General features: G+C 53.6%; 1 protein-coding gene across 1 annotated transcript in view; it reads right to left on the bottom strand.

Annotated features, from left to right (window-relative positions):
- The window catches only part of SHB (SH2 domain containing adaptor protein B), a 142,074-nt gene that overhangs the window by 24,695 nt on the left and 105,429 nt on the right, over positions 1-11,950 (bottom strand). Inside the window, exon 5 of the mRNA XM_059411254.1 lies at positions 6,257-6,376. Within this exon, the coding sequence (XP_059267237.1) occupies positions 6,257-6,376 (120 nt within the window). The remainder of the gene's footprint in view (positions 1-6,256; positions 6,377-11,950) is intronic.

Below are 11,950 nucleotides of genomic sequence, written 5' to 3'. Positions count from 1 at the left end.
AAAGGAGTATGGGCATCCCTGCAAGGACTTCCCCCAACCCTTGTGGGGGTGGTGAGAGAATGGGGGACAGGGACCCAGTGGGAGAGGGAGAGAGAGAATCTTAAGCAGGCTCCACGCCGAGCATGGAGTCTGATGCGGGGCTTGATCTCCTGGTCCTGAGATCATGACCTAAGCTAAAATTAGGAATTGGACACTTAGGGGTGCCTGGGAGGCTCAGTGGGTTAAGCCTCTGTCTTCAGCTCAGGTCATGATCCCAGGATCCTGGGATCGAGTCCCACATCGGGCTCTCTTCTCGGCAGGAAGCCTGCTTCCCCCCTTCTCTCTCTGACTACTTGTGATCTCTGTCTGTCAAATAAATAAATAAATCTTAAAAAAAAAAAAAAAGAATTAGACACTTAACCCACTGAGCCACCTGGGCGTGGCCCGTCCCCCTGCCCTGCTTGAGGCCTTTAATTACCACTCAGTCTGCCCGCTCCCAGGGATGGGCCCAAAGCAGGCTCAGCCTGCCCTGCATCTGGGGAGGGGAGCCCTGGCACTCACCCTGCCTCCCTGTCCCCACTAGCTGCAAACCCTTGTCTTTGAAGTCCTATTTTCCTCATCTTGTCCAGATTCCTTTGCAAAAACTCATCAAACTGGAACTTGCAAAAAGTCATTCGTCGTCCAAAGTGCCTGAAGAACCCTTTTAATGAGATTTTTCAAGACTTTTCCTCCCTTTCCCCACTGCCTGCCTTTCCAGACAGGAAGCTGTTAGAGGGTAGTCTTTTCGTGCCAATATCTAAAGGTTCAACCCCTTGCTTCCCTGAGGCTGGAGTGAGTGTTCTGAAAGCCAACATGTCTGTCAGCAGCTGGAGAGGGAGCCCAGTCAGGCTGGAGAAGGGGGAAGTGGGGGAGCTCTGTAGGGAGAAGGGGATAAGGGCAGTGTTCCAAAGCAGCTAGGCAGGGTCTCTGTAAGACCCCTCTGTAGGTGGAGGTGTCCACCAGGGAGGGGATCTAGAGGCAGGGGCTGGGGAGTGCAGGCACCATCTTGGATTGCCATGAGGGTAGAGAGCGTCTGGTGGCAGATGGCTAGTGGTTTAGGCCTGTCCCCCCACAGTGGGGAGCAGTCACCATCTCCTGTCAGTGTGGTCAACTGCCGACTGGGTAGCCCAAGGCCAATCACCAATCCCCTCCGGGCCTTTAGTCTCCCCATCTGTGAGGCAAAGGCTGGATTAGATGGGTCTATAAGGTCACTTCCAGATGACCTCTGACCCGGTGTAATAAGGAGTGTTTGGGAGGGGTGGGAAGAGACCAGGCTGGGAGTCCGTGACCTCCACTCGCCTCGGAAGTTCATTCAGCTGCCTTCACCCTACAATGAAAAGGAGGACTATGCTTTCTTCTGTCTTAGCCAGCTGGCAGGGCTGTCCTGGGCCAGACACATTGGCCTTCTCAAGTGTAAGGTGCTTCAGATATGCAGGGAGACAGGGTCAGGAAGTGGGGCTTAAGCACAAAGGCAGGTCCCTCAGAGTGGATGCTGCACTTTCGTGGCTCTCGCATCAAAAACTGAGCCTCAACTCCTTTGTGAGGCACAAGACCCGCCAATGGCTCTTCTGTATTCCAAGGGCTTTGCCTGGGCTGTTCCGTCCAGCTGAGATCCCCCCAGCCATCCCTGCCTGAGACCAGTTACCCTCTCTTTAAGGCTCAAATGCACCAGCAGCTTCACCTAACCCTCCGTGTCGGGGACTGCCCACCCCTGAGCCAGCTCTGAGTCCCCCAGGCCCTCCCTGCAGACCTGTGTGTAACAAGAACAGGCCGAACACGCCAGGCTGTGAGCGCCTGCGGTCTGAGCTGAGTGGTTCTCGTTTCAGCTGCAGATGCTGCCCTGCCCAGTGCCTGGAACGGCAGGCTCTGAGAACTATCTGCTGTGAGGACAGAAGAGGTGGAGGGCCGTGCTCTGAGGCCAGGTTCCCCCAAATCCTCTCTCCACCCTGGAACATGCTCACAGCAAGACCCAAGTGTCACATGAAAACATAGCTGGAATTCCGGCGTCAATCTGTACTATGCTTGCGACAGCTCCGTGTACAGACATTGCCAGTCCTACCCTGCCCCCAGCACACAGGCCTTGGGGATCTGAGAGATGTCACACCTTCCCCTGGTGGCTGGCAAAGCTGGCACTTGATCCAAGCAGCTGCGATGTTCAGTACTGGGGCCATTCCCTTTGTGGTCGAGGTGACTAATGCCAGGTTATCACCCCCTGGCTGCCACCTGGACTGCTCATTGTGAACTGGGGACACTCTGGGAAGCCAGCTCACCTCCCTCTAACAGGCCGCCCTGCCCAACCACAGGATGGCCTAGCCCACTTCCTCAATTCCAGGCTTCTTTAAGGGACATCTGACCACATGAGACGACTCATCTGGCCTTTGGGATCTCACAGCTCTAGACAAAACATGCAAAACTAAACCTCCAACACCCAAGGGCGCAGAGCAGTCATCCCAATGCAGGCCTGGTGGCAGATGTTCTTACCCACGGTTCTGGCCCAGGCTGCTGGCCCTGCCCTCAGTCTCTTCCACCTCCTCTCCGGCTTGGGAGGTGCAGGAGATCTGGCAAGAGTGCTCCACAGACAGAGGAAGGCTGAGTCCAAGGACAGGGGAAATCCAGGGAGGCAGAGACACCCTGCTGTCAGAGGCGGAGGCATCCTTAGCAGCCACCAAATTCCCAAGGAAATGGCCTTTAACGAAACCAGGGCGGCAACCTGGGAAATGGGACTAATATTAAGACGACGTCTACACTGCACTGGTCAGGCTAGAGGTGTTCTCCTCTGGAAGAGGTGCACCGTCCCCCTCAGTGTGCAGAAAAGGCTTCGAGAAGTGCCATGACTGCCAAGACCATAAGGTCACGGAGTGGGGACATATACTTAGTGACACAGGCTGAATCAGAGGCCCTGCCAATACCCTATCTTTTTTTTTTTTTTTTTAAGATTTTATTTATTTATTTGACAGAGAGAGATCACAAGTAGGCAGAGAGGCAGGCAGAGAGAGAGAGAGGTTCAGGAAGCAGACTCCCTGCCAAGCAGAGAGCCTGATGTGGGACTCGATCCTAGGACCCTGAGATCACGACCTGAGCCGAAGGTAGAGGCTCAATCCACTGAGCCACCCAGGCGCCAACCCCATCATTTTAAAATTAAAATGTGCCAGGGCTCCTGGGTGCCTCAGTCAGCTGAGCAGCTGACTGTTGATTTCAGTTCAGGATCATGGAACTGAGCCCCACATCAGGCTCCATGCTCAGTTGGGGGGTGGGAATCTGCTTGAGATTCTCTCTCTGCCTCTTCCTCTGCCCCTCGCCCTGCTCATGGAGTCTCTCACTCTCTCGCTCTTTCACTAAATAAATAAATCCCTAACCCATTCACAGAGTTAACTGCTATTCACAACTTGATGTATAGTCTTCAAAAATCCTTTTCTGCGTCTGTACATGGAGATGCTTGAGTATAAAACAACACTCATACACCTGTTTTTATTTCATAAGTATCTGTTCTCATTTATGGTGGCTACACTTTCATTTATTTCTCTTAAGTTTTATATATATTTTTATTTAAAATCTCTTCAAAATTGCCCATTGTTTTTAGTTCCTTTGTCTCCAGAAAGGAGGAACTAATTCTCCCATGGGAAAGGTACTCTCTCTGAACCAGGAGATAAAAGGGCATTCTATCACAGGGCCCCCAAACAGGCCCAGGGACTCCCTTCTCTTCAGGATGTCTCTAGGATTCTTCCCAAATGGCCTGCTGGCCCCTTACTTTGCACACATCCCTGATCCCCGGACTCCAAGCCCGTTCCTGTAGAAACAGACTCAAATTGCCGTCTCTCCCTGAAGAGTAGTCCTACTACCCCTACTGCCCAGGGAATGGTGCGCACCTGGGATGAAAAGGAATCGTACTCTCAGAGCTGTGCCGGAAATCCTCTCCTACAGACCCATCTCAGAGATGGATTTTCGGCCTGTTTGCATCAGAGGGCACGCTTCACAGACACGCGGGCATGGATCCCACAGGTGTCGTGGTATGGCTGCTTCTGCAAGTGCCTTGAGAGTTCCTTCTATGGTCCCATGCTGCTGCCTCAACAGTGACACATTCTGGGTACTCAGGAGGCCACTGTTCCCTTGCAGACAGAACTGTGTCGGGGTAACCACAGAGCCCCAGTGTCCAGCCGGGCCTGCCCTGATGGGACCTGGGCCCTCACGGAGGATCGCCGGGCTGGGTATGGGGTGCTCCATCCCTCCTTCCTTGGTGCACCCTTCCTTGGTGGTCATTTTGGGCACACTCCTCTAAGCAGGCCCTAGACAACAGGATTCTAGGAGGAAAGAGAGCCACAGAGGAACTCCTAGAGTGCCAGCATGAGAGGGCCCCACTGAGGAAGCCCAGGGGGTGGGCAGGCTGCCTCGGTCAGCATGGAAGGGCAGTGACGTGGGAATCCTGTCTCTGATGTCATCTGCTTCCTCTACTCCTCCCAGCCCTGGACAGCACACTGCACCTTGAGGTGGGAAGTCGAAGCTCTGGAGAACCGCTCCAGAGCACCTGGGTTGCTAGGTTACTGTGCACAGGGAGGGAGGAGGCGGGGCTGCCCGGAGCAGTGAGCTGCAAGCCCCTGAGAACCCGCTGTCTCTGGCAGCATGGCCCGAGGTGTGCATCTGTCCCCCACTGCCCCTCTCACCTCCATCCATGACTGGCCTCTAACTTTGCTCTCTTCCAGCCCAGCCTCCCAGCCCAGCTGTAGTTCAGTACTGAATTCTTCCCGGCTGAGATAAACAAACCGACTCTTCAAGCCAATGGGTCTGTGAACATCCAAGTACAGGTGCTGCTTGTCCTGAATGCCCCCGCCCCCCCAGCTGGTTAGAAGTCCCCTCCGTGTTCTCCCTGCCAAGGGCCATCCAGCCCCTGTTGTACATCCCTAGCAATGAGACACTCACTACCTCCTGAGGCGGCTTCGGACGGATCTAATTCTTCATCAGTTCTGACTGTTAGAAACCTTTTGTTCTCACTGAGCTGGAATCTGCACACCTGTAACTCCTATCTGGGGACCCTCAAGCACATCTGCTCCTTCTGCCCTGATCATCCTGGAGCGATCTGTGGTTCCCACCATGTCTCCACACATCCTCTGCTCTCCAGGCAGATGTCTAGTGCCTGTTGGCTGCCCATGCACTGTGTCTGCCATGGTCCCTCTCGGGGCCAAGCCCAGTGGACATGGTGGGTCCAGTCCTGAGCGGAGAGTGCAGGCCAATCTACCCCTCCTTGGCTGCACTGCTGCTACTGTCTATACAGCTGGCAGCCACATCCCTGCAGGACCTTTCTCTATCACGTGGTCTCTAAGAACGGTGAGCAGAAAGGAGAGGAAGCCAGGCAGAGGGTTTCACTGCTTCTGCTGGTCTGTGCCAGCTAAAGGGCCACGGTTCTTCAACCCCAGTTTGTCACTAACTCTTGTGTCCTTGGGAAACCTCTCCTCTCTCTAGGCCTCCATTTTCCTATCTGTAAAATGGGTTTTAGACCATCTGTTGGTTCCCATTTGGTATCAGCACAGAATGAGGAAGTGCTCAAGCAAAAAACCTCTCTCTTATTTCAGGGCTGCCTATCAACAGTGATGCTTCATGGGTTAGAAAGACCCCACAGTTTACAAGGCTGCCACAGATGACAACACCAGCAGGATTCTTCCTGGCTTTTCCCAGTGCTTCTCAAAACCTCTGTGACCCACATAAAAATCAGACCTGTCTGAAGAGCAGCCTGGAACCCATGGAGAAGGTTATTCCCACAGTGGCAGCAGGGTGCTGGGGACAGTCAAGCATTTGGTTCTGAATCCTGGCGCTGTCCCTTGGGCCTGCCAATCCCTCTTATAAGCCTCAGTTTCCTCGCCTGCAAAATGGGGACAATATGTTCCTCATCAAAGGACTGTTGGGAGGTCTGAGAGAGGACTGAGGTATGCACAGAGCTTCACTCGTGTCCTGTCTCACAGCAGATACAGAAGCTATTCTTGGGTATTTCGTATTAAATCTTAGGAAAATGAAAATGCCCCATCTCTTCTGGGGCAGAGAACATTAAAAACTCCTCTGTCTCCCAGGAGAATAAGATCAAATTGAAAAACTGAGGCTTGAAATAACTCACGCTGGCACATTTCTGCGGCAGGGGGTGGGGGTGGGGGACACACTGTGGTGAGTCTTGCTGCCACAGACATGAGGACTGGGCAATGCTTCACTGGAGGCTGCCGACGAGGGCTGAGAGGGTGAATGAGGCTGTACTTACTTCAGGGAGAGGGAATAGTCATGCTTGCTTGTCTGGCTGTTCCGGACAAGGTAGCTGCACTCCTTGCAGAGCCGCAGAAGGTTCTCGGCGTCTCCTCTGCTGATGGCTCCGTGATACCAGCTGGGGAGAAGGGAGAGGGTCAGAACCCAGCATGGACCTGACCCCCACGGCCAATACCCTTGCGAACTCCTCCTCAGAGAGGCTCAGCCCCCTCGGAGGGCAGCTGGCATGTCCCAGCCGCCTCATCACGAGGCAGGGGCACGTGTGTGCGTGTATTCAGAATTCAGCACAGAATTATGTGTCTGCTGCACATGCACTCCTGGGGAGAGAACAGGGAACGGACCTGTGGCCACCTCCCTCATGGCATTTACCTACTACAGGTGCTATGGGAGGTGCTACAGGGGGGACGGAGCAGGGCTGTGTGGTTTGGAGCTCGGGGCAGGGGCTGCTATTTTAAGCAGTAGCCAGGGAAGCCTTCCGGAGACAGTGACGTTTCAGTGTGGGCCTGAAGGAGGTGAGGGAGGAAGCCACGAAGGAAGGAAGCTGGAAAGAGCGGTTCTGGCACAGGGAGGGGCAGCAAAGGCCAGAGGCAGGAGTGAGTGCCTGATGTGCTTGGGAACCAGCAAGGCAGCCCGCACGGCTGCAGTGGGTCCAAGGGGAGGGGTGAGCCAGGAGGCCAGAGGGCAGGGCCAGGGCAGGGTGCCTTGTGCACAAGGAGAGGACCCTGGTTTTCTCCATCTAAGTGACACAGAGGCCATCAGAGGGTGCTGACAGGAGGGACACGTGTTGCCTCTCTGTGACATCTATGGGACAAGTGGGCGGTGCTCATCACTCAGGAAAGCAGGCAGCTGGGTGGGGGGTGGCCAACCAGTGCTTCTGGCAAGCAAATTTGGCATCGGCTAGGCCCTTGGGAAGCCCGGAATCACCACATCCAGGTACCACGCGGTCAGTGGGAGAATCAGAAGGGAGGGATGCCACGGCAGACAACCTGAGAGAGGCCCCTGGCTACAGGACAAAAGAGGAACGCTGATCTTCCAGATTGGGAGAGCTGAAGGTAGAACTGCAGAGGAAGAGTGAAGATCACGAGACGCGAGTCAGAATGCATTTTTGTTTACCTTATAGTGTGGGCAGCGGGACAGTGGTGATAGGTGATACAGGGCCAGGAAGAGAACCACAGGTGCTAGATGGCTACAGAGCCGCAGACGACATCCCCCCACCCCCACGCTTGCCAACTGGGCAGTCAGGGGCGAGCAGCAGAACCCGATTGCATCTCAGGTCTCTATCCAGTTAAGGTCACCGCCCCCCCCCCGCCCCATTTTAGGGTGTGAGACTTAAATGGGACGATGCATAGAAGGGTTTATGTAGAGCCCGGGATGGGTGAGTTTCAACAAATGGCAGCTCTGAGCATCACCAGAAGTAGAAGGAGAGTGAATTCTGCAGATGGCCGTGGGCAACCCCCCCAACTATCATTATTTGGGCTGCTGCCCACCCGTAGTCTACATTTCAAATTTCCAGGTATAAGCAGGGATGCTGCTGCCTCCTGGCCTCGGCCCAGGACTGCCCTGCAGACAGGACCTCAGAGAGTTCTGGGAAAGACATTCTGCGCGGGGAGAACCCGGGCACTGCCTTACACCGTACGCCTTCTACAAGGCAGCATTCTGAACAGGTAACAGCAGTTACCTGTTAACTTCAGAACCCAACCTGCTTCACTAAAGCACGGACTGGAGAGCAGATGTGAGTGTCCCTGCCCACTGCGCATGTGATGGAGCTGCTGACCGCCCAGGAGATCACTCACAGGTCAGCCCGGGGGACTGGACATCTGGAGGGGACACTCGCCAAGGGAAATGGTAGGAGGAGTGTACACCTGCCTTCCTTTCTAAATGTAGAAATGAAGAGGAATATGAAATTAGGGATTGCATGGGCTCCCATAGGGAAAGCACTTTCAGAGATGTGAAGGCTGAAGGCACACATTAGAAGGTACATGAGACTGGAGTTTGGAGAAGTAGCTAGACAAGGATGGAACAGACTTTAGAACTGAAAGTTAACAGATCTGGCAAGGCTGTTTTCTGGGAAATTTTACCCGTGTAACACACCCCTGGTAAGCTGACAAACTTGTTGTTTTACTAGGAAAACAAGTTCCAGCCATCTGAAGCAGAGCCATCCTCAGGGAAAGGCCTAGAAGAGGTCTCCAGGGAAAGTGCTGCCTGCTCTCCGCCCCTCCCTGAGCACGAGTTGGCGGCAGATGGGCCTCCAGAGGCTCGGGATCCCCGTTGAAGGTAGTGCCTGAAAGGGAAACAGGATAAGCTGCTGGCTCCTTCCCTGCTGCTAGCTACTACACCTGGAGAGAAGGTCAGGGACTTGGGCCGAGATTCAAAGGAGACTCAAGCTAGTTTGGGAGAAAAGGGCCAAAGGACATGATCGGGGGCTGGGGCCAGCCACTGGGCAGCCGGCTGGCATGAGGCTGGCCACCAGGAGACAGGGTGGGCCCGGGTGGTCCTGTGGGGGCTGAAGGCCAACTGCTGGGCCCAAGCAGGCTCTGCCTAGACTGAAACAGAATCTAAGCACTAAACTAAACTAAACTAAACTAAACTAAACTAAACTAAACAGAATCTAAGCACGAGGTTGTCTGAGGATGTGCTGGAGTTTGCAGAGCTGGCCAGTCAGGCCTGTACTATGGGTATTAGGAGGACCCAACCACGGCCATCCAGCCTATACAGTACCCACTAGCTCATCCAAAATTTACTCGCCACTGACAACATCCTTGATCTCATGGGGCTGAGGCGGAGAAGAGGGAGAGTCAATAAATAGATTCAGGACACAATTTCAGAAAGTGACAAGTGCTATGCAGGAATCCTGAGTTTGTGCTAGGCAGTGACGAGGACAGGGAAAAGTGTTTATGTTAGAATGAACAGACAGGGGAGGCCTGCAAGGAGATGACATTTGACCTGAGAATCCCCTTCATGAGAAGGAGCCAATCATGTAAAGAACCGAGGAAAACACGTTCTCTGCAGAGGAACAAGCAAGTGCAAAGCATCTGAAGCAAAATGTACAGGGGGTGTTCACAGAGCAGGAAGGCAGCAAGAATGGCCCAGCTCTGGGAGCACGGGGAGTGCTGCAGGATGGGGGTGGACTGGGAGGCAGAGCCCCATTCCCTGAAGCTTTGGGAGCAAGGGAAGAAGTCTGATTTCATTCTAAGCACAGCAGAGGGCAATGTGTTTTAAAGAGAGGATGCTGGGGTGCCTGGGTGGCTCAGTTATCTGGGCGTTATGATCCCAGCATCCTGGGATCAAGCCCCCCATCAGAAAGCCTGTTTCTCCCTCTTCCTTTGCCTGCTGCTTCCCCAACTTGTGCTCTGTGTCAAATAAATAAATTAATAAAATCTTAAAAAAAAAAAAAGAGGATGTGTTACTTGTTCCCGATGGTCTTATAAAAGGCCAAGCAGGTTCTCCTAAAGAGGGGCCAGCAAGGAAGTGCAGTGGGAGACGAGGCAGGGGCCTTTTGCAGTGGTCCAGATGGGAGGTGGCTCTGAGACAAGAGGAACAGATGGGCACGGCCTATATTCTGGATGCAACACTAGCAGAAGTTGCTAGTTCAGATGCATTAGATGCTAGTGTAAGGTTAAAAAAAAAAAAAAAAGGAAAGCAAGAGGACTCCAGATTGGTGGCTTGAGCAAGTAGGTACATATGACGCCATGTATGGAGGTGGGGAAGCTGGGGGAGGAGCGGGTGTCCGGAGCTCAGGAGCCCAGTTTTAAATACACTAAATTTGAGATGCCCATTCGTCAGCCAAGTGCAGATGCCAAGACAGCAGCTGGATGCAGGAGGTGGGCGTTCTAGGAGAGGTGTGGGCTGTGGAGGCACGCTGGTGACTCACCACCTGGAGCCTGAGGCGACTACCCAGGGGGAGCGTGCAGCTGGAACCCGAGACCCCGAAAGGCCAACCTTCAGGTAAAGCTGAGGTGAGGAGCCAGAAGAGGTGGCCAGGGAGGCAGGGGAAAAACCAGGAACAGACTGTGTCTCCAAAGGAGGGAGCTGACTACTGTCTGTGCTCAGTGAGAGAGAATGGGGGGTGATGTAAGGGAGACAAGACAGTGTGGAGAGCTCTTTGGGGACTTCACTCATATCCTGGACAGCACCTATTAGTGCCAGGTCCCATTCCAAAGCACCACGGACGCAGTGGTGACCCAGAGAAGCTTCTGTCCTCAAGAGATTAAGTTCCAACAGGGGCAGGATGCCCGTTGGGTCTAGCCATCTCTGGATCATATTTTGTTTGTTGATTAAAAAGGACATAGTGATCAGAAACAAGCAGACCCTACCACTGGATCTGGGTAGCTGTGACAGACGGTTAGCCGAGATGCCCGCTGGGAGCGCTCCCCCACGTGCTTGCTACAGTAGGCACAGGGCGTCATGAAGGAGGCTGAGGACCTCCCCACATGACAGCACATGTTGGAAAGGGGCACAAGAGCCAATGACATCATTCGGAAAACCCTGCATCCTGCTCGCCGAGGGAGCATTTCCTGTGAGGGATGCGCTGCCGGCTATGCTGAGGCCAGAATCCTGCACTGGAGATTAATATAGTACATGACACACACGGGCCTGTCTCATGAGGGAATGGCTTGCTGTCCGCTCATCTCCTGTCTTTATGGAGGGCCTACTCTGTGTCAAGTGGGTGTGAAGGGCTGGGGAGAAGAGTGTGTAAGGCGGGAGAGAATGTGGGCTCAAGTCACAAGCCTGGAGCTCCAATCCTGTGAGCTATGACATTCTAGCCAAGGCTCTATGTCTCCTTGAGTCCAATTTCTCATCTACGTGATGGGGATGATAACCCCATTTATCGAGTATGTGCTTGTTAAGAGGATGCTACAACTGAAGGTATCAGCACGAGACCCAGAATCCGCTTCATCAAGCATCTGGAGAAGCTGGCCATAGCTCAGGTATATGGAATGGCGAGAAATGGAAAAAGCAGTGTGTGGGCAATCCGCAGAGTGAGCAGCAGGCTAGGGAGACGAGACTTTTATCCTGGAAGTGATGGGGAGCCACTGAAGGTTTCAGGGCTCCGCAGGGACCTGCGCACAGTGAGAAGGGAAGTGATCACCATGATCAGAGCGAGGGCTGGTAAAGGGCCTGACAGTGTTGGGGAAGAGCAGGGAAGGAAAGTGGCAGCAGGGATGGGACTGGGCCACCGACTCAGGCAGGAAATCTCATGGGAAAGGGCCCGAGAAAACCCACATCAAGAGTGTCAAAACCAGGGGTTTCTGGGGGGCTCAGCTGGGTAAGCAGCTGCCTTTAGCTCAGGTCATGATCCTGAAGTCCTCAGATCCAGCCCCATGGCTCTTTGTTCAGCAGGGAGCCTGCTTCTCCCTCTCCCTCTGCCTCTCTCTACTCATAGTCTCTCTCTCTCTCTCAAATAAATAAAATTTTTAAAAAATCTTAAAAAAATTTTTTGAGTTAAAAAAAAGGACTCTCCCTCTGTCCTTCCCCTTCTCTCAAATAAATAAATAAATCTCTCTTTTTTTAAAGATTTTATTTATTTATTTGACAGAGATCACAAGTAGGCAGAGAGGCAGGAAGACAGGGAGAGGGAGAAGCAGGCTCCCTGCTGAGCAGAGAGCCCGATGTGGAGCTCGATCCCACGACCCGGGGATCATGACCTGAGCTGAAGGCAGAGGCTTAATCCACTGAGCCACCCAGGTGCCCC

This window comes from Mustela nigripes, chromosome 9 (genome assembly GCF_022355385.1).
Source record: "Mustela nigripes isolate SB6536 chromosome 9, MUSNIG.SB6536, whole genome shotgun sequence".
In the NCBI taxonomy this organism is placed as follows: domain Eukaryota; kingdom Metazoa; phylum Chordata; class Mammalia; order Carnivora; family Mustelidae; genus Mustela; species Mustela nigripes.
Note: the sequence above shows the minus strand (reverse complement) of the source record. Positions and strands in the feature narration are given on the sequence as shown.